Source organism: Xenia sp. Carnegie-2017, unplaced genomic scaffold (genome assembly GCF_021976095.1).
Source record: "Xenia sp. Carnegie-2017 unplaced genomic scaffold, XeniaSp_v1 HiC_scaffold_2, whole genome shotgun sequence".
In the NCBI taxonomy this organism is placed as follows: domain Eukaryota; kingdom Metazoa; phylum Cnidaria; class Anthozoa; order Malacalcyonacea; family Xeniidae; genus Xenia; species Xenia sp. Carnegie-2017.
Window position 1 is genome coordinate 1,919,721 of NW_025813482.1, and position 20,689 is coordinate 1,940,409.

General features: G+C 33.8%; 1 protein-coding gene across 50 annotated transcripts in view; it reads left to right on the top strand.

Annotated features, from left to right (window-relative positions):
* The window catches only part of LOC124440255, an 80,797-nt gene that overhangs the window by 46,678 nt on the left and 13,430 nt on the right, over window positions 1–20,689 (top strand). For 30 of the 50 annotated variants that reach the window (XM_046990613.1, XM_046990612.1, XM_046990589.1 and 27 more), the window contains exons 21-59: window positions 740–851; window positions 1,280–1,503; window positions 1,949–2,060; window positions 2,748–2,968; window positions 3,824–3,932; window positions 4,295–4,518; window positions 4,836–4,941; window positions 5,143–5,363; window positions 5,495–5,603; window positions 5,764–5,984; window positions 6,365–6,473; window positions 7,173–7,405; window positions 7,611–7,719; window positions 7,856–8,082; window positions 8,473–8,581; window positions 9,499–9,722; window positions 9,909–10,017; window positions 10,330–10,556; window positions 10,936–11,044; window positions 11,346–11,566; window positions 12,148–12,273; window positions 12,973–13,098; window positions 13,709–14,140; window positions 14,790–14,993; window positions 15,524–15,652; window positions 16,321–16,449; window positions 16,902–17,027; window positions 17,828–17,953; window positions 18,040–18,165; window positions 18,248–18,373; window positions 18,456–18,581; window positions 18,664–18,789; window positions 18,871–18,996; window positions 19,078–19,203; window positions 19,286–19,411; window positions 19,493–19,618; window positions 19,700–19,825; window positions 19,907–20,032; window positions 20,418–20,526. In XM_046990613.1, coding sequence (XP_046846569.1) covers window positions 740–851; window positions 1,280–1,503; window positions 1,949–2,060; window positions 2,748–2,968; window positions 3,824–3,932; window positions 4,295–4,518; window positions 4,836–4,941; window positions 5,143–5,363; window positions 5,495–5,603; window positions 5,764–5,984; window positions 6,365–6,473; window positions 7,173–7,405; window positions 7,611–7,719; window positions 7,856–8,082; window positions 8,473–8,581; window positions 9,499–9,722; window positions 9,909–10,017; window positions 10,330–10,556; window positions 10,936–11,044; window positions 11,346–11,566; window positions 12,148–12,273; window positions 12,973–13,098; window positions 13,709–14,140; window positions 14,790–14,993; window positions 15,524–15,652; window positions 16,321–16,449; window positions 16,902–17,027; window positions 17,828–17,953; window positions 18,040–18,165; window positions 18,248–18,373; window positions 18,456–18,581; window positions 18,664–18,789; window positions 18,871–18,996; window positions 19,078–19,203; window positions 19,286–19,411; window positions 19,493–19,618; window positions 19,700–19,825; window positions 19,907–20,032; window positions 20,418–20,526 — 6,103 coding nt within the window. The remainder of the gene's footprint in view (window positions 1–739; window positions 852–1,279; window positions 1,504–1,948; window positions 2,061–2,747; window positions 2,969–3,823; window positions 3,933–4,294; window positions 4,519–4,835; window positions 4,942–5,142; window positions 5,364–5,494; window positions 5,604–5,763; window positions 5,985–6,364; window positions 6,474–7,172; window positions 7,406–7,610; window positions 7,720–7,855; window positions 8,083–8,472; window positions 8,582–9,498; window positions 9,723–9,908; window positions 10,018–10,329; window positions 10,557–10,935; window positions 11,045–11,345; window positions 11,567–12,147; window positions 12,274–12,972; window positions 13,099–13,708; window positions 14,141–14,789; window positions 14,994–15,523; window positions 15,653–16,320; window positions 16,450–16,901; window positions 17,028–17,827; window positions 17,954–18,039; window positions 18,166–18,247; window positions 18,374–18,455; window positions 18,582–18,663; window positions 18,790–18,870; window positions 18,997–19,077; window positions 19,204–19,285; window positions 19,412–19,492; window positions 19,619–19,699; window positions 19,826–19,906; window positions 20,033–20,417; window positions 20,527–20,689) is intronic. The other 20 variants (XM_046990570.1, XM_046990582.1, XM_046990577.1 and 17 more) reach the window with 20 other exon arrangements.

The following is a 20,689-nucleotide window of genomic DNA, read 5'->3' on the forward strand; positions in this document are numbered from 1 at the left end:
TTTCATGAATATTGTACGGTGATGCTGCAGAGTCGTCTTTTCGGCATAAAATTGCTATCAGTGATGGTATAGAAAGCAAAAACTTGGTCATTATTATTGTATTGAAAATGTGTGAAATCAGAATGAAACTATTGATCCTTAAATCAATGACCGAAATAAGAGTTGAGGCCTGGAAACTGTCCTGAAAGATATGTTGTATTCTATAAAAACCTCTCCTTCAAAAAATGATAAGTTTATAACTTGGTTACCTTAATCCTCTTACTGGATCTCTAAAAACTTTTGAAAAAATTTATCTCACATCTCTCTTATTTTATCACGTATTTGAATTTTTATTCAGAATTTTATTCAAATTAGACAAATCAAATGTTTGTGTCTCACAAGGCATGCATCAATCTTATTGGTCAGGATTTAATTTATTTGCTTAGGCATGCAGGAATTTTATTTTTTAGTAATTTTATTGGTCAGCATTACAGTGATTTCTTTTATTTTCTCATCTTTTAATGTAAACCTGCTGTGCAAGTAGTTGTTTGAAAAGTTGTGGCCGTTGTTGTGCGACATTGCGAGCAGTGAAGACGATAAAATGACATAATAAGCATGTGCTAAAAATAAGATGTACATTTAAATAATTTCTGTTTTACTATAGCTAAGTCGCGTTGCGGAATTTAATTTTTTACCAGATAACACTCTCAATAGAAATTGCTGTTGTATCTTTACGCTTTGTAATGTTACTTTTTTGTAGAAGCCGTTGTTGCATTTTCTCAAAGTGTTTACGATATCAGAGAAAATGAGACGGCAGTTATGGAGCTCAGTTTTACACCTGGATCATCTGCCAGTTTTCCTGTTACATTGAGGTTGGGCTTCGCTATTCATATTTTACTTGCATGGCGTTTTTTGGAAACTTTTCGAGAAACACACGAGTTAGCTACTGTGAGGGAGATTTAATCAATTGCATTAACTTACCATGTTGACGACACTATTTTTTGATTATTGAGGTTGCTTTATTTATTATTTCCTTCTTTAAGAACTTTTTGCAACTCTTTGATTCGAACTACGTACATATGTTTGTTTATATTCACAAAACATTCGTGTTCCTAAAAAGTAATGTCACTGGTAGTATTTTCTTTTTTATTGTTTATCTCATGAATGTTGAATGACACCTTTTTAGCTAACTTTTGTAACTACGATAAACGTTTTCGAAATTTTTGTTGTTATTTTTGTTTTCGTACCTACATCTAATATTGGTGCTGAGTTGTTAGTTTGCATTTTTGTCAATTTTTAGTTTGACGACAAGAGCAGGTTCTGCTTCTGACCGAGATTTCTTCGGAAAGACCTTCGACGTGACGTTCAATGCAGGCGAAACTGGCCCGAAAAGAGTAGAAATTGATATTGTTGATGACTCTCTCGTAGAGTCAACGGAATCCTTTAACGTATCGATAGTTTCATCATCTTCACCTGCAGTAAGACCTGGATCTTCTTCCAAAGTTAATATTCTCGATAATGACGGTTAGTGACAATCTATTTGGATGCTGACAAAAAAATGCAGACTTATGGATTGTGTGCTTTAGGCAATTTTGATGAAATGCGAGGGAAACTATAAATTTTAACAATCACAACTAAATGTTCTCGAAAATAACTAAACGTTTATAACATTAACTGATTAGTGTCTAAATATTGCCATATGTTAATGACAATTACTCATTCTAATGATCGTGACTAAATGTTTATGATAATTACTAAACGTTAGTGATAATTTCTTTGTCTTAATTGAAATGTTGAAATTCGTCACATTGCATCGGAAAAATGTATTACAAAATGCAGCATTGAACTTCGGTCATCTTCTAGCAGCAGTACAGCGGCAATTTTTATTCGTTGCAATATGTATTATAGAAATAAGATAGTCAATATAGCTACTGTGATGTCAACATTTATGGAAAAATATTTTTTGTAGAAGCTCGGATTGGTTTTACTAAGGAATTATTTGAAGTAAATGAAAAGTCAGGAGTTGCAAATATTGGACTCATCTTTCAATCTGGTGAAGTAAATGTTCCAGTTACTGTGAGGTTAGATAGACTTTTGTGATATTTCCAAAGTAACAATTTTTCTACCAGCAACGGAGTTATTTAATTCGTTGTAGTCGTAAATTCATTACATAAGTTCATTATAAAATTGATTATGCAAAACGTTCTTGCTGTATCATGTGGAATTTAGATCGTGGAACTACCTTTATAAAAGGTTGTCGTTTGAAGTGGAATTTTATCGTTGCTTCTTGTTTTCTTACCGTATAAGCTCTGTAAACTGTTAAGATGAAAAATTTTCGAAAATGCCTTAAAAATTACATTATCACGTTATACCTTAAGGCTGATTGCAAAGTTTGACATTAAATGACAAAACATCATTTGATGCTGTTGAAACACACATTTCAACACATGCATTTTAGCATACAAGAACCAACGAAAACTCTTCTTTCCATTACATGCAAATGATTGAAACAGTTTACCTCAAAATACCAATCGCAGTTCTTCAAAAATCATAATATTGAGATTATCCAGTCGTAGTTCTCAAAGACCATACTATTTGAACTATGGGTTTTTTCTTTAACTTTTCACATTTATTTGTGGGAACTTTAATATTCATTTACAATAACTTTTCGAATATCTCTTGATTTCTTACTGTCCTTCTGTCCATAACTTTCGTAAAGTTACAATTGTGTAATTACAAAGATTTTTTGTGCATGTCTTTTACTTAAGGTTTGTAACCAAGACTGGTACTGCTGGAAGCTCAGACTTTGTCTCTAAAGCCGTCGACGTATTGTTTGAACCAGGCGTGAAACAAAAGACGGTGAAGGTGGATCTTATCAACGATAAACTTTTGGAACCCAGTGAAATCTTTGAAGTGTCACTTGAATCATCATCTGTTGATGCTGTAAAGCTTGGAAAGCCATCTTCTGTTAGAATCATTGACGATGATGGTAAGTACGTGGTTATACCCTTTACTACAGTTAAAAAGTGTATATAAAAATTTGAACAATTTGTGAAACGTCGCTTAAGTCATCAGCGAACAAGATTTGCAAATACCTTCAGTAGAATAGTTAGTTTGACTTCCATTGGGTCATCTGACAGTAAAATTTTTGCAAATAGTAAACATTTTATTGCGAAAATTGTGTTATTGAGAAGCACTTTTGAAATAGCTTGCGCACGAAAATTATGCAGCTAAAAAGCAACTGAAAAACATAAGGTTGAATTATGACACATGTTTTTCAAGCTAACAAAGTTTTAGGAAATTTGGCCATTGCGTACGCGAACGCTTAGCTTTCAAATTGCGGATTATTTTGAACTTTTCATTTTTAAATTCCATTCTGTTATAAATCTCTTCAATTGTGCGTAAATTTGAGTTTAAATCATCCAAATATGACAAATTGATGAAAGATTTAAGAAAATAATAATTAAAAAGTGAAAACGCAAAATAGTCAGCATTTTAGATGTCCATGGCGTTCGTATACGGTTTTGCCAAATTTCCTGGAAGTTTTTAATCCTATGTGTTCCAATTGTTTTTTAGCTTTGCATTTTCTTGTGTAAGCGATTTTAAAACTGCTTCTCAGAAACACAATTCCCACTCTGAAAATGAGTGTTTTATATTTGCGAAGATTTTACTGTTAGATGAACCATTCGAAGTCCAACTACATGTTCTATCAAACGTTTTTGCAGATCAGGCCCACTGTCTTAGTAGAGACATTTTCCTATCTCTTCAGTTTTTTTTCGTACACCTTGTATTTTGAACGCGTTCTTACTTCTATTAATCTTAATATATTCTTCTTTTACAACAGTTGCTTCTATTGGCTTTACCAGCAAATCTTACGATGTTCCGGAGGATAGAAAAGCTATTTTGGAACTTGATTTTCTTGAAGGAGAAGCGACGGAGCCTGTAACTGTCAGGTTACTAAATGATATACTTTTTTATATTTATATTTAAGAGTGTCAATTTTTGCTGTTATAGCTACATATTACACTGTACAAACCTAAGTATATAAATATTCGAGTTTAAAGCAAGGAAAAAACCAAAGATAATTCTCCAAATGCATCACCCTCTCCGCTTATTTCATATAACCACACGGCTTTAACTTGTTCTGCAGTATTTTCTTTAAGCTTTAGGAATGTATATTTTTCTCCAGCGTTTTTTTACAAAGTCGACTTTCTTTAACAAAAAAGCCTTGCTTAACCATTTTATCCAGTATAATCTGTGAAGGTGTGTTATATCATGAGAAAAACAATTTGTATTTGTCAATATGCTTCTTTAGACTTGCTGCCCTGTCTGGAACGGCGGGAAAGAATGATTTTATTAGCAAAGAGATCGACGTAACATTTGAACCTCGACAACAAGGACCCAAAATCATTGAATTTGATTTGATTGATGACAAAATCGTCGAGAACACGGAATCCTTTCAAGTAGCACTTCTGTCTTCATCAAATAAGAATATCACGCTTCAAGATCCCGCTGTTGTAAACATTTTGGATAACGATGGTACATTGAGCTTTTAATTAATAATTATGTCAAAGGTCGAATGATGACTTTGAAATAAAACTCTAAAATTTGCAGTTTCAACACGCATCTTATTTGAACAGAAATTTTTCTATTGGATATCTTCACGTCCTGAACTTGCTTTTTGATACATTTCATTCAAATATCCGCTGGCCCATACTTGTATTTTTTTAAATACTGCAATTTCGCTGCAGTCTTTAAAAAACTTCACTCGTGCATGTTTACCCATGTTTGTTCCCTTAACTATACTATTTTACCGGTACAAAAAGCTACCAACACCTTTTTTATTCCTTCTATAGAGGCTTCAGTCAGGTTCGAAAGTGATACTTATGACGTAAAGGAAAATGAAACAGCTTTTGTTGATCTTAAACTTGATGGAGAAATAGCCTATCCAATCACAGTTCAGTACGTACATTTTCTATCATATTATTTGACTTTATCGGTTACTGATTGGAGGTCTCCTTTTGTATAGCCTAAGTCAGAGTTTTACAATTTTAGCTTTACGCCTGATGATGTATGCTTCAATGATGAAGTGTTTTTGCTAGTTAAAATAGTTTGGTAGTTATAATATGTTAATGTTATCGAAGTATTTTATTTATTGTTTAGATTGATCACAAGACCAGGAACGGCTGATGAAGAAGATTTTGTGTTAAAAACTGTCAATGTTACATTTGAACCTGGGCAGTCTGGACCAAAACGTGTAAACTTTGACATAATAGACGATAAAGTTGTGGAGGATACTGAGTCATTTAGTGTTGTTCTAGCATCTTCTGTTTCTGCAGTGATCGCTAATACATCGGCAACTGTGAACATTCAAGATAATGACGGTAATTTTTGTTGTAAAGAAAAGTTTTTACTACAAATAACGAAGCTCCTTAGCTCATAAATGATAAGTCATTTCACATATTTTTAACGCATATGGAAAATTTGATGAGGCTTATTTTTTTATATACGATAGAAGTCCTCATTGGATTTACGAGTAATGTTTACCGAACGCCGGAGTCTCAGAATGCGTTTATCGACGTTGAATTTATCTCTGGTCGTTCCGATGTTCCTGTTACTGTCAGGTAGAGCATTTCCGTATTTATGTTTTTTTACATTTGACAACATCAATATAGTCTAGGCCTAAGTAGAAAACTAAAAATTCTCTTGTGATGTCATTTTGTTCAATACGAAGACATACGATTTAAAAGGTGTGATTTGAACACATGATGATTATATTTATAGTGTTGAAACAATCCCAGAGTCAGCAGACAACAATGACTTTATTCCAAGACAAATTGATGTTGTGTTTGGACCAGGAGAGACTGGACCCAAGCGAGTTGAAGTTAACATTACCGATGACCCATATGTTGAGTCTAATGAACGGTTTGAGGCTCAAATAACAACGAAGGAAGCTGGCATAAAGATTGGGGAACCGGCATATGTCATTATTGAAGATAACGACGGTAAGCTGCAGATTTTGATTTCATGGATATTGTACGGTGATGCTGCAGAGTCGTCTTTTCGTCATAAAATTGCTATCAGTGATGATATAGAAAGCAAAAACTTGGTCATTATTATTGTATTGAAAATGTGTGAAACGAGAAGGAAACTATTGATCCTTAAATCAATGACCGAAATAAGAGTTGAGGCCTGGAAACTGTCCTGAAGACATGTTGTATTCTATAAAAAACCTCTCCTTCAAAAAATGATAAGTTTATAACTTGGTTACATTATTCCTCTTACTGGATCTCTAAAAACTTTTGAAAACATTTATCTCACATCTCTCTTATTTTATCACGTATTTACAAGAAATAAATAAAAGTTTCATCATCTCCATTTACAGAGGTGGAGGTTAACTTTGTTCAACGTTCCTACGACGTACAAGAAAACGAAGACGCTGTAGTTGAGATTGAATTGTCTTCTAAGGACATAAGAATTCCTGTTACTGTGAGGTAATTATAATTCATCGAATTAATTTAGCTACGTCCCATATGTCAATCACTTTCTTATGTGTTAACCAAAGACCAGTATATCAATTACTTTCCTATGTATCAACCGTCGTCCTTTATATCATCTTATTTCCCCTGTATCAACAACCTGTCATGTATATTAGTCACGTCTCTGCATCTCAACTATCTGGACTTTAATGTTATAATTCATTTGTGCTTGCTTGTTTGTTAAAAACATGGGTGCTGTCAAAGCATTTGATGGAAAATTTTTATAAAAAAAATGTGGGCGAAAGAATCATGTTGTTTACTACATATATTCAACTTTGAATGTTATACTGAAAGTTTTTCCCTGGAAAATCCACCTAGTATTTTAAAATTTTTGATGCCCCTTCCCGCATGCGGTTAATTATGTAGAAATTGCTAGTGTGTTTTTCTGGATGGTCCGTTGCTCAATGGTGCATTGCAAAAAATCTTAGTAAATGAGACGTTTGACTGGAAAGTAAAGTATGAAAAACGTTGCTCTTTAAGTGTCGTTACGTTAAACTGCCTAATCATTTATTCGTCCAAGATTTTAGATATTTTGATGACTGGAGTGATGACCGTTCTTAATATCGCAAAACCGTGAGCCATTTTTTGGAAAGGGGTGGGCAGGCATTCAGTTGTTGTCTAGTTATGAATCAAAGCACAATTTTCCCGTTTTAGATTAACTACAGAACCATTGACTGCTTCCAGTGGCAAGGATTATTTGCCAAGAACGGTTGACGTAACATTTGAACCAGGAGAGTCTGGTCCTAAGTCAATAACCATTCCGATAATTAACGATGGTCTTGTTGAACCAATCGAAGAATTTAAGGTTGTTATGGTTTCATCATCAGAGCCTGCAGTCAAGCTTGGATCACCGACATCTGTCAATATATATCTTCAGGATGACGATGGTTAGTCTTGAGGGCTGTTACAGAATTTTAAATACAATTCCCGTAGTTTTTAACTACTGTAATATGATGCGTATAATTGGCTAATGTGAAGTGTACGTACTTTACTTTTGCTATTCTGGAAGATCGTTTTACTCCAGTGAAATTTTTGTGAGGTCATTCAACATTGTGCATGTATATGCGTTTTACGAATAGTTTCTACTTTCAGATGCTGTTGTTGGATTTACAAGACGTTCCCAGGACGTACTTGAGAGTGAAAATGTAACAGTCGAGATCGGATTGGCGTCCGGAAACATTTCACATCCAGTGACTATTAGGTAACACTCTAGTTTTAGAAATAGGTTTTATTTCATCAACAATATGGTCGCATTTTTAATGCTATAGTCTCTTTGAGAGTTACCTTCCTTCCATAATTGATAGAAAATTTCACAAATAGTCTATTTAATGTTGCAGTCTAGAAACAGTCCCTGTAACCGCGTCAGGAGATGTAGATTTTGTCACAAAGACAGTCAATGTCACAATCAAACCAGGAGATGTTGCAACACAAAAAATAAATTTCAATATTATTAATGATTTGTTGGTGGAGGGAACTGAGCGTTTTAATGTTTCGATCAAATCTTCCTCGATACCAGCTGTATCATGGACAAATCCCGTCACTATAAATATCTTGGATGATGACGGTATTTGCATATATTTTTATTTGTATTTACTGTGGTACTAGTAACCATAATGTAATATTTGCGCGTAAACTTGTCTTGTACGCAAGCACTTTTACAAGGTTTAAAACGTCATTATAACTCTTGAAAATAATCCTCCATGCATTGCTGATAGGTCTGCTTTTAAATTTGTGTGTCACTTTTGAGATAACAGTCTATAAAAGATTGTGTAAAAACCTAGCACTTTTCTATCGTTTTGTTATATTTTTGTTGGTTATTTGTAGTTTTTTTCCACTTTACGAATGCGATAATAAAGCTATTAACGATGAGGTTATAGGATGATTCAAAATATCGAATATACAAATCATCTTTTTGTCGAGAAAGTCTCTCATAAATTATTTCTCATATTTTTAGAGGTTGTGGTTCAATTCAAGAGAGCTTCATACAGTGTTCGTGAAAACGAGCAACCTGCTGTCGAAATCGAATTATCAAGAGGAGGTGTCACCGAGCCAACAACAATTCAGTAAGAAAACATTTTCTCTGCAACACGTTTGACTCACCTACTTGGCGCTATTTTATTGCTACACAATATATAAAGCCAATCTCAAAGCATTTTCAAAGAATATTTCACCTTAAGGTGGCTCACTACAGACACCCGAGATTCGGGTGTTTCAGGTAGCCTTCACTTACGACAATATTTTCATCAAATACACTCAAACTTTAGAAATATGAAGCGGGAATATTCAAGAATGCCAGTCTAAAGAATAGGATAACTGTTATGGCAACCATGTCTCATTTTCTTTTGCACTTTGATTGTCTAGTTTTAAAAGAATTGACCGTATCTCTTTTTCTGTGAATTCGGTGAATTTTTTTGATTTTTTACGTGACGATTGTTATTCCTTCATGAAACATTATGCTTAACATTGAAGGAATTCTATAAATAATTTTTTAAGATATTGGAAAATTTCGGCTACATGAAAACTTATTGTTCTATTTTGCGTATTTTATATTTTTTTTGTAATAAACATCCACACAAACGTTTAACAAAATTCACCGAAAGAAAAACCAGAAAATCTTCAATAAAGTCAGCTCAGCCAGGCGTCTATGTACAATAATTCACTCGACATGAGCACAATATGCGCATGCGAATTGTCACCAGTCCCCTGCTTAGTAACTGTAGGGAGCCTCCTTAAAGTAGTTATATTGGGACCTTTCTATGGGATGAAAAAAAAACATACAAATAGCAATTTTGTTTAACAAAAATTGATAAATCTAGGACCTGGATTCTTTGTGATTTAAGTAGGAAAAAAGGGAGACGACAGGAATAACACATTTCAGTATGTTTGGAAAAACGCGTTTGCTTTTAAGACGTGCTTTTCACTAATGTATTGACTAAGTTATAAAATCCAATAATATTAACACAAATATCTATTTTTCAAGGTTATCGACAAGCCCTGGGTCTGCTAAGAAGGCTGATTTTGTAGCAAAGACTGTGAATGTAACGTTCTTGCCTGGTGAGAAGGGACCAAAAACTGTCCCATTTGATATCATCGATGATTCTTTGGTGGAGTCAAAAGAATTTTATTACGTGAACTTTGTGTCGTCTTCTTCGCCTGCAGTTAAATTTTCTCAACCTACAGTGATAAACATTGAAGATAACGACGGTATGTTGGTGGCAGGAATTTTAGTGGAAAGTGGGCTTAATTAAGGAGGCGAACGTAAAAAAATTGCTGTTGTTTTTTTTTACAAATTGAAATTTATGGGAAATGTTTTATAGGCACAGTGAAAGCAAAAACAAATTTTTACGCACAGTCTCAATTTCCTCTTTAATTGTTTATTTCTTCACACAGAGGCTGCTATTGGGTTTTCCAAATCTGTCTATGAGATACCTGAAGATAGGAAGGCTGTTGTTAATGTGAAGGTGACAAATGGAAGCTTTGATATTCCTGTCACAGTTCGGTAAGTCGACTCGTTCTTTTGCCCTTGAATGAATTAAGAAGACTCGTAGCGATTTCTATTAGAAAATCCTTAGGTGTAAGGTTAACAGTAAGGCAATGTGATGATAATGTTTTGGTATCATGTTGCTTCACATGTGCTCCAGCCAGCGAGAAAAATGCAGTTATATTGTTCAGATATTCCACACCTTTTTAATGTAGTTGATTGAGGGTTGCTAGCTCTAAGTAGTCTTTAATCTTATTTTAGTAATAAAGTATGAGCAAATTTCAATTTTTAAACAAGAATAAATTGAGTTTAGTTTGATTTTTGCCACAGCTTGTCCGCCTCTCCCATGTCAGCTGAAGCTGGGAAGGATTTCACTCCACGGGAATTAAATGTGACATTTGCTCCCGGTGAAAATGGGCCAAAATTTGTTGAATTCGATATCAATGACGACGACCTTCTCGAAAACCCAGAAGAATTCTCGGTGTCTTTCATCTCGTCATCTGTTCCTTCTGTGAAACTCGGCCAGCCTTCTACAGTCAAAATTTTGGATAATGATGGTAAATTTGAGTTATTTTCATCATGTTACATTTTGCTTAATTCGTGATGGTTTACAAAGTGCATGACTTCAACAATTTTTTTTTTATTTCAGAAAGATTTTTTTAAGTTGTTATGTCTTTTTTACGTTCCCCAAAAATGATCACACAAAGTTTTTTTCCATACCGAAATGAAATGAAATATAAAAAGACGCTTCTTGAATGCTCACTCAAGCTATAGGAAGGTTTTGCAAGTTTGCAAGCACTATTTCTTTAAAATTAAGTTTGATAGTTATTTTATCACAGTTTTGAGTGTGAAGTAAATCAGATGCCGCAAAATATGCGTACGATAAATAAGGTCAGTTGTGTTTTTCTTGATTTTGTGCTTGTTGGTAATTTGCAGAAGTTCTGGTTGAATTTTCAAAACCTTTGTACACTACAAACGAAAATGAAAAGGCAAGAGTGGCTGTACAATTATCATCAGGGAAATCTGATATTCCCGTTAAAGTAAAGTAAGTGCTTGCATGACGTTACGGCCTCGATTAGGTAAATAATGAAATGCACATCAATGTAACAAATATTTTTAACCATGTAAGACATCAAAAACATATCTGTGTGTGATATACAATTGCGTAACGCGTTTATTTTTTAAGCAATCTTTTAGGAAAGAAATATTTTTGACATTTTACGCTAAAATTTTGCAAAACTGCTTAATTTTAGTTAAGATACGAATCTTTTATTCCAAGTGACATGGAACTCCGGGTTTTTATGCACACCTTGACAACGTTCTTCATTAGAAATATTTTTTTATAGCCTACAGACAAGTCCAAATACTGCAGGTCTTTCAGATTACTCTAAAACATCAGTGCCAGTTACATTCTTACCTGGTGAAAGTGGTCCCAAATACGTTGAAATTAATATCACAGACGATGAGTTGTTAGAAGACAAAGAAAAGTTCACTGTATTTTTGACATCAAATGTTCCAAGAGTTTCTGTGGGAAGACCAGCATCTGTTGAGATCATAGACAATGAAGGTATGTAGAGCAGTTTCTCTATTCTCTTACTAGAAAACTTGTGTGCTTGCAGGATTTTTGCTAATAATTATTTTGATGAACAGCTTTCGTGGAAAATAGCTATAATAATTTTCATAATATATCACCACGAAGTATGAACAATTATACGGACTTATTCGGTATACATTCATACAATGTCTTTATTGTCTTGCTGGAGAAAACTTAAAAGAAATTTATTTCACGGCTGTTTCTAATCTACGCTGCATTTACCTTAACTAAAAAAGCAGCAAAAAATATTATGGAGTTTGGCGCCAAATGAAATATATATATTTCATACGTAGCTAGTGTTGCTGTAAAGGCTCATCTAAAGTGGAGGTCCAGAATTCAATGGCATGATATTCTATTTTACCTATACTAATGTGGAGACTTAGATTCAGATATCAGGTTAAAGTCATCGATAATTATGCATCATTAAAAGTATCATATTTGCTATACGTTTGACTTCTTTTGCGCATTCATAGTTCCGAAAATGTGAGCAGATCATTTTACATAAACATGTTTTCCTTTCTCTATCTTCTGTAAATTATTGTGTTTTGTTTTAGTGGCAGCGATTTGTGGCACTCCACAAGATGACTGTCACAGGTATGCCACGTGTGCAGATACCGGACCTGGTGAATATTCCTGTACTTGTAACGATGGCTATACTGGAGATGGAAAGACTTGTTTGGGTGAGAGATCTATTCGCATGCTTGTATAATAGAGCTTCTAGTTTTTAGAATAAACTCTGGCTTGTTGTGCCTTCATTTAAAGTCATTCTGTTATCATAAATGGACTGGCTTCAAACTCAGAGTCTCTAAAATGCATTTCTCTATAGTTTAGAATTTAGAGCTGCTGTCAACTGAGCAAAATAATTGAATGTTTTAGAAAAGAGAAGTCGTATCATATCTAATAACTGGTCCAAAATACTTAAACACCTTTAAATATTATTTTTATATTGCCTTTCGACCTGCTCTAACTTTGACTCTCTCTTGTTGTCATTCATATATCAACCAATTTGATACTATACAGAAGTATGTGTGTGAAACAATGGGCCTGTTTTGACTTCCCAGTACATATACCATGGCACAATAGCATATATTGACTGAAGTTTCTCATAAACGGCGTGCAAATGCGGGTGAGGAGTAAGTTGGTAAAAGATTTATGTTCATAGGAAAATTCATTCCTTGTGGAAAGGCAAAATTTCTAGTTAGACTCGTATCAAACGACAGAGAAAAGAGCAAGAAGTTTTGAAAATGTAATAAAATTGTTAATAGGAATGCAACATACAAAAATTTTAGCTATTTGATAAAGCATTCAGTGAAGTTTTAAAATACAGCGTGACGATCTACGGCAGCTTTTGTTGATTAATTGTTCAATTTTTGTTTCAGCCATTAATAATTGCGAAACTGATCTCAATGATTGTGGTGAAAATGCGTCATGTATTAACATGGGTCCCGGCGTGCACATGTGCTATTGTGATGCAGGTTATACTGGCAGTGGACGAAGTTGCCAAGGTAAAATAATGTAATCAATACAAAAACCTAAGCTTGATTTCGTTGTGGTTACAACTGTTAGAGAAGGAATTGTTTCTGAAATAAAATTTTTGTGGCAACTTTTTAAAACAACTTGCATAATGTGTTATGAATATGTTAATATGTCTATGTCTGTGTAAATTATGATAATTGTATGAAGAACTTATGTATTTTTGGATACTTTGCCGTATCAAAGTACATGCACTTGTTAAGAAGTTTTAGCAAACGTCCATTTTTGTGGATCCCACATTAGTCGTGGCACATTTACCTTTGCATCTCTGAGAAAGATATTAAAAAAAGCTATACGTTACACTTAGATAAATTTACACTTCACCATGTGCACTCACGAAGAAAAAGTCCAAATCGCGAACAAAAAAATATACGGATCTCATGTTTCAATTGAATCAGTGTATTTGAATATGGTTAGACCACCTTAAAATTATTTAACAAATGTAAATGTAATCACTTTACTATAGCTATATTTTTGTAAGAGAAAAATGTAGAAATGCTTTGTGTGCATTTATGAAAACTTCAACTGCATCATTATAATATAGAGAAATATGGAAATTGACAACTTAATATTTTTTTCTAGCTCTTTCACCTGCCAAAGCAAAATGTGCGAAAACAGATCTGATACTTGTACTTGATCGTTCTGGAAGCATTCGCCCCCAGGATTATGAACTCATGAGGGATTTTGTTGTTGAGATTGGCCAAAAATTAAAGATCGGGGAAAGAGATGATGAAGGCAAGGTGATTGGTCAAGGTGCTATTGTCACATTTAGCGAAGAGGGTACATTGCGAATAACTCTTAAAGAAAGTCAAGAACCTGGAAAATTTGTTGAAGTTGCTAAAGAAATGCCCGGACCATATTCTGGCGGTCGTACCAAGACACACAAAGCTCTTAAGGTGGCTAATGAGAAACTGGTTACTGAAGCAGCTGGTTTACGTGTAAATGATCCAAGTGTCCTGAAGGTATTCATGGTGATAACTGATGGAAAACAGACTAAAGAATCAAGGCGAAGAGGTAGGAAAGAGGGACTTCATTATTGCTGCCAAAAATTTCTTTTAATTCATCTTTTCCATTAATCTTTATTATTACTTTAAATTATTTGTTTGGCCTATGATCGACTTGTGAATTATTTTTAACGTGTTTTTGTGCCTATTCCAAAGATTCGTGTTTAACTTTAATAACTGCATTGATTATGATGTCTTGGCAAATAGCTGCAATTTTTTGTTAGAGCTCTTTATAAGAAACATCTTCTTTCCTACTTGGATTAGTTATACCTGTATTAATTCCGTTTATTTTGTATAACAAAGCACGATCACATCTTTTTACAACCTAACACACGTACCTGAAATGATTCCATGCTTGTGGAAGACATAACACACAAATTATTCTATGATAAAGTAGACAAAGTTTCTGCTGTCGCTACTTATAGTTTCACTCAGAGTCTATACTTTTGTTAGTCATCATTAACAGAACAAGTGTAAAGGTAACGGCTACATTTTTGATGGGATATAAGACACTTGAAGTCATGCGTTAACGCACATGTATTTTTATTCTTTAAACTTAGTATAAGTTTTTTGTGAATGCCGACTTCTTCATCCGGTAATCATTACGTCATTTTGAGAAGTCTACGTTGCTTTAGTTGTTTCCTAATTTCCTTATGAAGGTTTCTTGCCTGTAAAGGAAGCAATGATACCATTCCATAACCGTAAATATTTGAATGTGTTCGCGGTTGGCGTTGGTCTGCGTGACGATAAGGCGAAACAAGAAGTTAGAGACATGGTTAGATCACCAGCTAATGCTCTCCTTACCGAAAGTTATGAACAGTTAACTGAAAGTGTCGACGACTTTTTAATCCGCTTCTGTCCAGGTAATTATGACATTATCCTTCACAAGTTACCTCAGTATAGCGATTTAATTTTCGTTCTGACTTTACCAAAATGTTCCCAGGTTTCATCTTTGCAACTTTTTCTCATCTTAAATAATGTTCGAGGTTTTGTTTGATTTTTCTTTACATAGTAGCATGGTCGACTGGGTTTCTTGTATTTTTAGCGCCTCTTCCGGTGAAGTTGCGCACTTTGATTGGCTTAGAAAATCACATTTCAGCAGTGCATTCCTTTTCTGTATGTACTAAAGGACCTCTGGCTTGCTTTGATTATGAATTTGAAAATTTGCTTGATTATGACTTAAAAATAAATATAATCTAATGTGTACAACTACCAACACTTTTGGAGTAAGTAAATTAAGAAAAGTCCGCCATCTCTGTTTTGATTATTATCTTTGCTTACTGTATTGCTTCCCAACAATTAACAAAATGGACTTGCACTGTTTTCTACAGATCAAACATGAAATATTTTTGCTACATGTATATTGTAACTTTCGTGATGACGTAATTTATAGTTCCTTCAACATGTGGCTCAAAGAGAGATGATTGTCATCCTGAACACGCAGTCTGTAAAGACACCACTCCCCCTAATTATGAGTGTACTTGTAAAGATGGATACATTGGCAACGGAAAGAAGTGCGTTGGTAAGTCCTTTTAATTTAATAAAGATATCATTTCTATAGTCTATGGGAAACTTATTTCTGCGAAAGGCTTCGCGCTTCAATCACGAGTGATATTTCTTTGAGTGCATGTTGTTATTACATGAAGTTTTGAAGGGGGCATAACAACTTGTCCAAAATTAAATGTGGTAGAAGCCGATTTGAGTTACGGAAAAACCACTTTTGCGGTAACCAAATTAAGGAGCAAATCTTTCAAGGAAATTTTAGCAGTAAAAGTGGACGAACTACCTCTAAATCTACAAAATTGAGAAAATTTCGTGAATGTATTTTATAGCACAAAGAGTGCTTACTGTGTATGCTGTGAAAAGTAGCCATAAACATTCAAAACAATCGTATACCCAATTTTTAAAGACAATCGTGCATTTTCTAGATAAACATCGCCAAATTGAACATACCATTAAACATTTTTTACTGCGCCAGTAAACTCAAGTTAATACTGCGAAGAAAGGCCGTCCCAAGCTCTTCTTCCCTCCCTTTCCTTTTATTGTCAAAGTCAATGAGTGTGATAGTCATCGTTATTGTTTACAATGTCTTTAGTTTCTCCTAAAAAGGGATCTTGCTAACATGTGTAATATCTGCCAGTCGAATCTTTGAAAGAAAATGCGAATTTTAATCAAATAAATTATTTTCAGCTCAATTCAAATGTGCTACCTTGGCTGACGATTGTCATCCATATCTGGCGTCTTGTACGGACAATGGAAATGGGACTTACAGTTGTAAATGCAAGCCAAATTATTCTGGTGATGGAAAGACTTGTCGAGGTAGAAATGGTGCCATTTTATTACAATTTTATTAATTAACTTTTGCCATGCAAGTTGAAATTAGTTTTGTATGAAGTATACGCAAATGAAAATATAAATGCATTTTTTTCATAAAAAAAAAACTATTTAAAAAATTGTGTGAATTATGATTGGCTATCGTTGCCGATTACAAAGGTCTCATTGCATCATCGGTTGTAATAATCTTATTTACAGAGAAACTGAACAACTTTAAATTTGTCAGTCTATCTAAAAATTCTGGTGTAGGAGAAAGTTAAGAGTGATAGGAGGATTCACCAACAACCTTGTTAATAATGCAATTCAATTTTCTAGCATCCAGCCCACGACTTATGACTTGCAACACTTATAGCTTTTGGCAATATTCTTTCAACTGTCAGGAATGATAGCATTATTAAGATAAACTGATGAATTTTTTGTGTAATTGTCATTATTAGCGTTAGACATATGTGGAACTGACAGAGATGATTGCCATGAGCATGCAACGTGTAGTGACACTGGCCCAGACAGCTACAAGTGCCTCTGTAAAGAAGGTTACCAAGGAGATGGAAAGGAATGCACACGTAGGTCCTAGATTATAAGTAACGAACTGTTCATCGCTTAAATTTATGTGTAATGTGAAAGTGATTGTACAACATTTGTTTTGGTTGGTGCTGTTATAAAGGAATTTCTTATAAAGGCATTGACAAGCTTTTTTTGCTACAACTATTATTGTTATGATAGAGTTTTGAGTTTCTTCTTTGTGGTTGTTTTGTCTTGAGATCAATCGTGTTATAAAATTGTACATAACATACGTCATGCAGCTATTGATAAACTTCACGATGCTCCTTAGGACAATCTTCTTCATCTTGGTGATTGTGAAATAGTTTTGATACATTGAACTACCTGAAAGACATTGTATTTAATTTTTAGTCAAATTCGAAATTTGCTTTTGCTCGTACAGTGTTAATTTATTTGGCAAAATATACATTGCGCTTCTGCTTTCGACCCTTTCTCTTTCAGTATTTATGTATCATGTTTATAAATTCATGTGAAAAGTAAGTCTCTGCTTTGGATGGTAATATACTGGCAAGCACAATTTGCCATCATATAGACTCATCTTAATAGAATGTGTAAATTCGTATTACAAAAGAAGTAACACTGATTGAAAGTGAATCGGGATTTCATCATTTTCAAATTCGTTCTCATAAAGAAATTCATTGAATATACTCTACATAGCATGCAAAAAAATAAAAAATATCAGTAGCTCGATGAGATTACAACTTTCTATTTTGTAGTGTTTTCGAACCTATACTGCGCTTCCTGTTGTCTGTTTTATGGCAGTGCTAATATGTAAGAACAAATAATCTCATTTTTAATTTAGAAGTAAAGATTTGTGGCACACCAAGAGATGATTGCAGTCCTTATGCAACATGTCAAGATACAGGACCTGGAACATATACATGTACATGTGATGAAGGTTACACTGGAGATGGAAAAACTTGTACAGGTTTGTTTTTTGTTATTGCCTTGTCTTCTTTTTAAAACCGTTTATAAAACTCTGCATCTAAAAATCTTCTTACAATTTTTTACCAGAATTAAACATTTGTGGTACACCAAGAGATGATTGCAGTCCTTATGCAACATGTCAAGATACAGGACCGGCAACATATACATGTACTTGTAATGAAGGTTATACAGGAGATGGAAAAACTTGTACAGGTTTGTTTTTGTTATTGCTTTCTCTCTTTTTAAATTTGATTGTAGAACTCAGTGACTAGTTGTGCTCTGTTTTTTGCTTTAGAAATAAAGACTTGTGGCACACCAAGAGATGATTGCAGTACTTATGCAACTTGTCAAGATACAGGACCGGCAACATATACATGTACTTGTAATGAAGGTTACACTGGAGATGGAAAAACTTGTACAGGTTTGTTTTTGTTATTTCTTTCTTTCTTTTTAAGTTTGATTGTAGAACTCAGTAACTAGTTGTGCTCTGTTTTTTTCTTTAGAAATAAAGACATGTGGCACACCAAGAGATGATTGCAGTTCTTTTGCAACTTGTCAAGATACAGGACCTGGAACGTTTACATGTACTTGTAATGAAGGTTACACTGGAGATGGAAAAATTTGTACAGGTTTGTTTTTGTTGTTGCTTTCTCTCTTTTTAAATTTGATTGTAGAACTCAGTAACTATTTGTTCTCTTTTTTTTGCTTTAGAAATAAAGACTTGTGGCACACCAAGAGATGATTGCAGTCCTTATGCAACATGTCAAGATACAGGACCTGGAACATTTACATGTACTTGTAATGAAGGTTACACTGGAGACGGAAAAAATTGTACAGGTTTGTTTTTGTTGTTGCTTTCTCTCTTTTTAAATTTGATTGTAGAACTCAGTAACTAGTTATACTCTTTTTCTACTTTAGAAATAAAGACTTGTGGCACACCAAGAGATGATTGCAGTCCTTATGCAACATGTCAAGATACAGGACCGGCAACATATACATGTACTTGTAACGAAGGTTATACTGGAGATGGAAAAATTTGTACAGGTTTGTTTTTGTTATTGCTTTCTTTCTTTTTAAATTTGATTGTAGAACTCAGTAACTAGTTATACTCTTTTTTTACTTTAGAAATAAAGACTTGTAGCACACCAAGAGATGATTGCAGTCCTTATGCAACTTGTCAAGATACAGGACCGGCAACATATACATGTACTTGTAATGATGGTTATACTGGAGATGGAAAAATTTGTACAGGTTTGTTTTTGTTATTGCTTTCTTTCTTTTTAAATTTGATTGTAGAACTCAGTAACTATTTGTTCTCTTTTTTTTGTTTTAGAAATAAAGACTTGTGGCACACCAAGAGATGATTGCAGTCCTTATGCAACATGTCAAGATACAGGACCTGGAACATTTACATGTACTTGTAATGAAGGTTACACTGGAGACGGAAAAAATTGTACAGGTTTGTTTTTGTTGTTGCTTTCTCTCTTTTTAAATTTGATTGTAGAACTCAGTAACTAGTTATACTCTTTTTTTACTTTAGAAATAAAGACTTGTAGCACACCAAGAGATGATTGCAGTCCTTATGCAACATGTCAAGATACAGGACCGGCAACATATACATGTACTTGTAACGAAGGTTATACTGGAGATGGAAAAATTTGTACAGGTTTGTTTTTGTTATTGCTTTCTTTCTTTTTAAATTTGATTGTAGAACTCAGTAACTATTAGCACTCTTTTTTTGCTTTAGAAATAAAGACTTGTGGAACACCAAGAGATGATTGCAGTCCTTATGCAACATGTCAAGATACAGGACCGGCAACATATACATGTACTTGTAATGAAGGTTATACTGGAGATGGAAAAATTTGTACAGGTTTGTTTTTGTTATTGCTTTCTTTCTTTTTAAATTTGATTGTAGAACTCAGTAACTAGTTATACTCTTTTTTTACTTTAGAAATAAAGACTTGTGGCACACCAAGAGATGATTGCAGTCCTTATGCAACATGTCAAAATACAGGACCTGGAACGTTTACATGTACTTGTAATGAAGGTTACACTGGAGATGGCAAAGTCTGTGAAGGTATCTAAATATGGGTAATATCGTAACTGGAAAAGATTTGCACGATACATTCATTAGTGTTTTAACTCTCAATAAGTTTAGTTGATGCGTATCAGATTTTTGATTTAATTTTAAGTGCTTAAAGCTACTTTGAAATTGTGCTTTACGTAATACATGCACACAAAAATTATAAAATTTGAATTCATACAGTAGGATATTGCAATATTTACAGACAAAAATTGTAGAATGATTCGTTTGAAATGTGCAGGAACAAAGAATCAGAAGAGCTGTATAAAGCAATAACATTTAAAAATATGCAGGTTAACTGCAAAAATTTTTTGGTTGATTCCTAAAAATATACAGGTATTGTTCAGTTGTTGTGACATCAAATTTGTGGTCGTTATAGGTGTCACAGTAACATTTAGACGAAATGGATATACTGTAGTTGAAGGAAAACCTGCCTTACCAGAAATTATTATAAGTGCTGACCGTATTGTTAAACCCATCACAATCACGTAAGTTGAGAGATTTTTTGTTTAAAAAAGTTGTAATTATAAAATATTTAATTATATGTGTAAATATTTTTTGAAATACTCACTCAAATTTTTTTCTTCTTTTATTTATCAATTCTTATCATAAACTTTTTGTTAACAATACATTATCCCGTAAACCGATGCC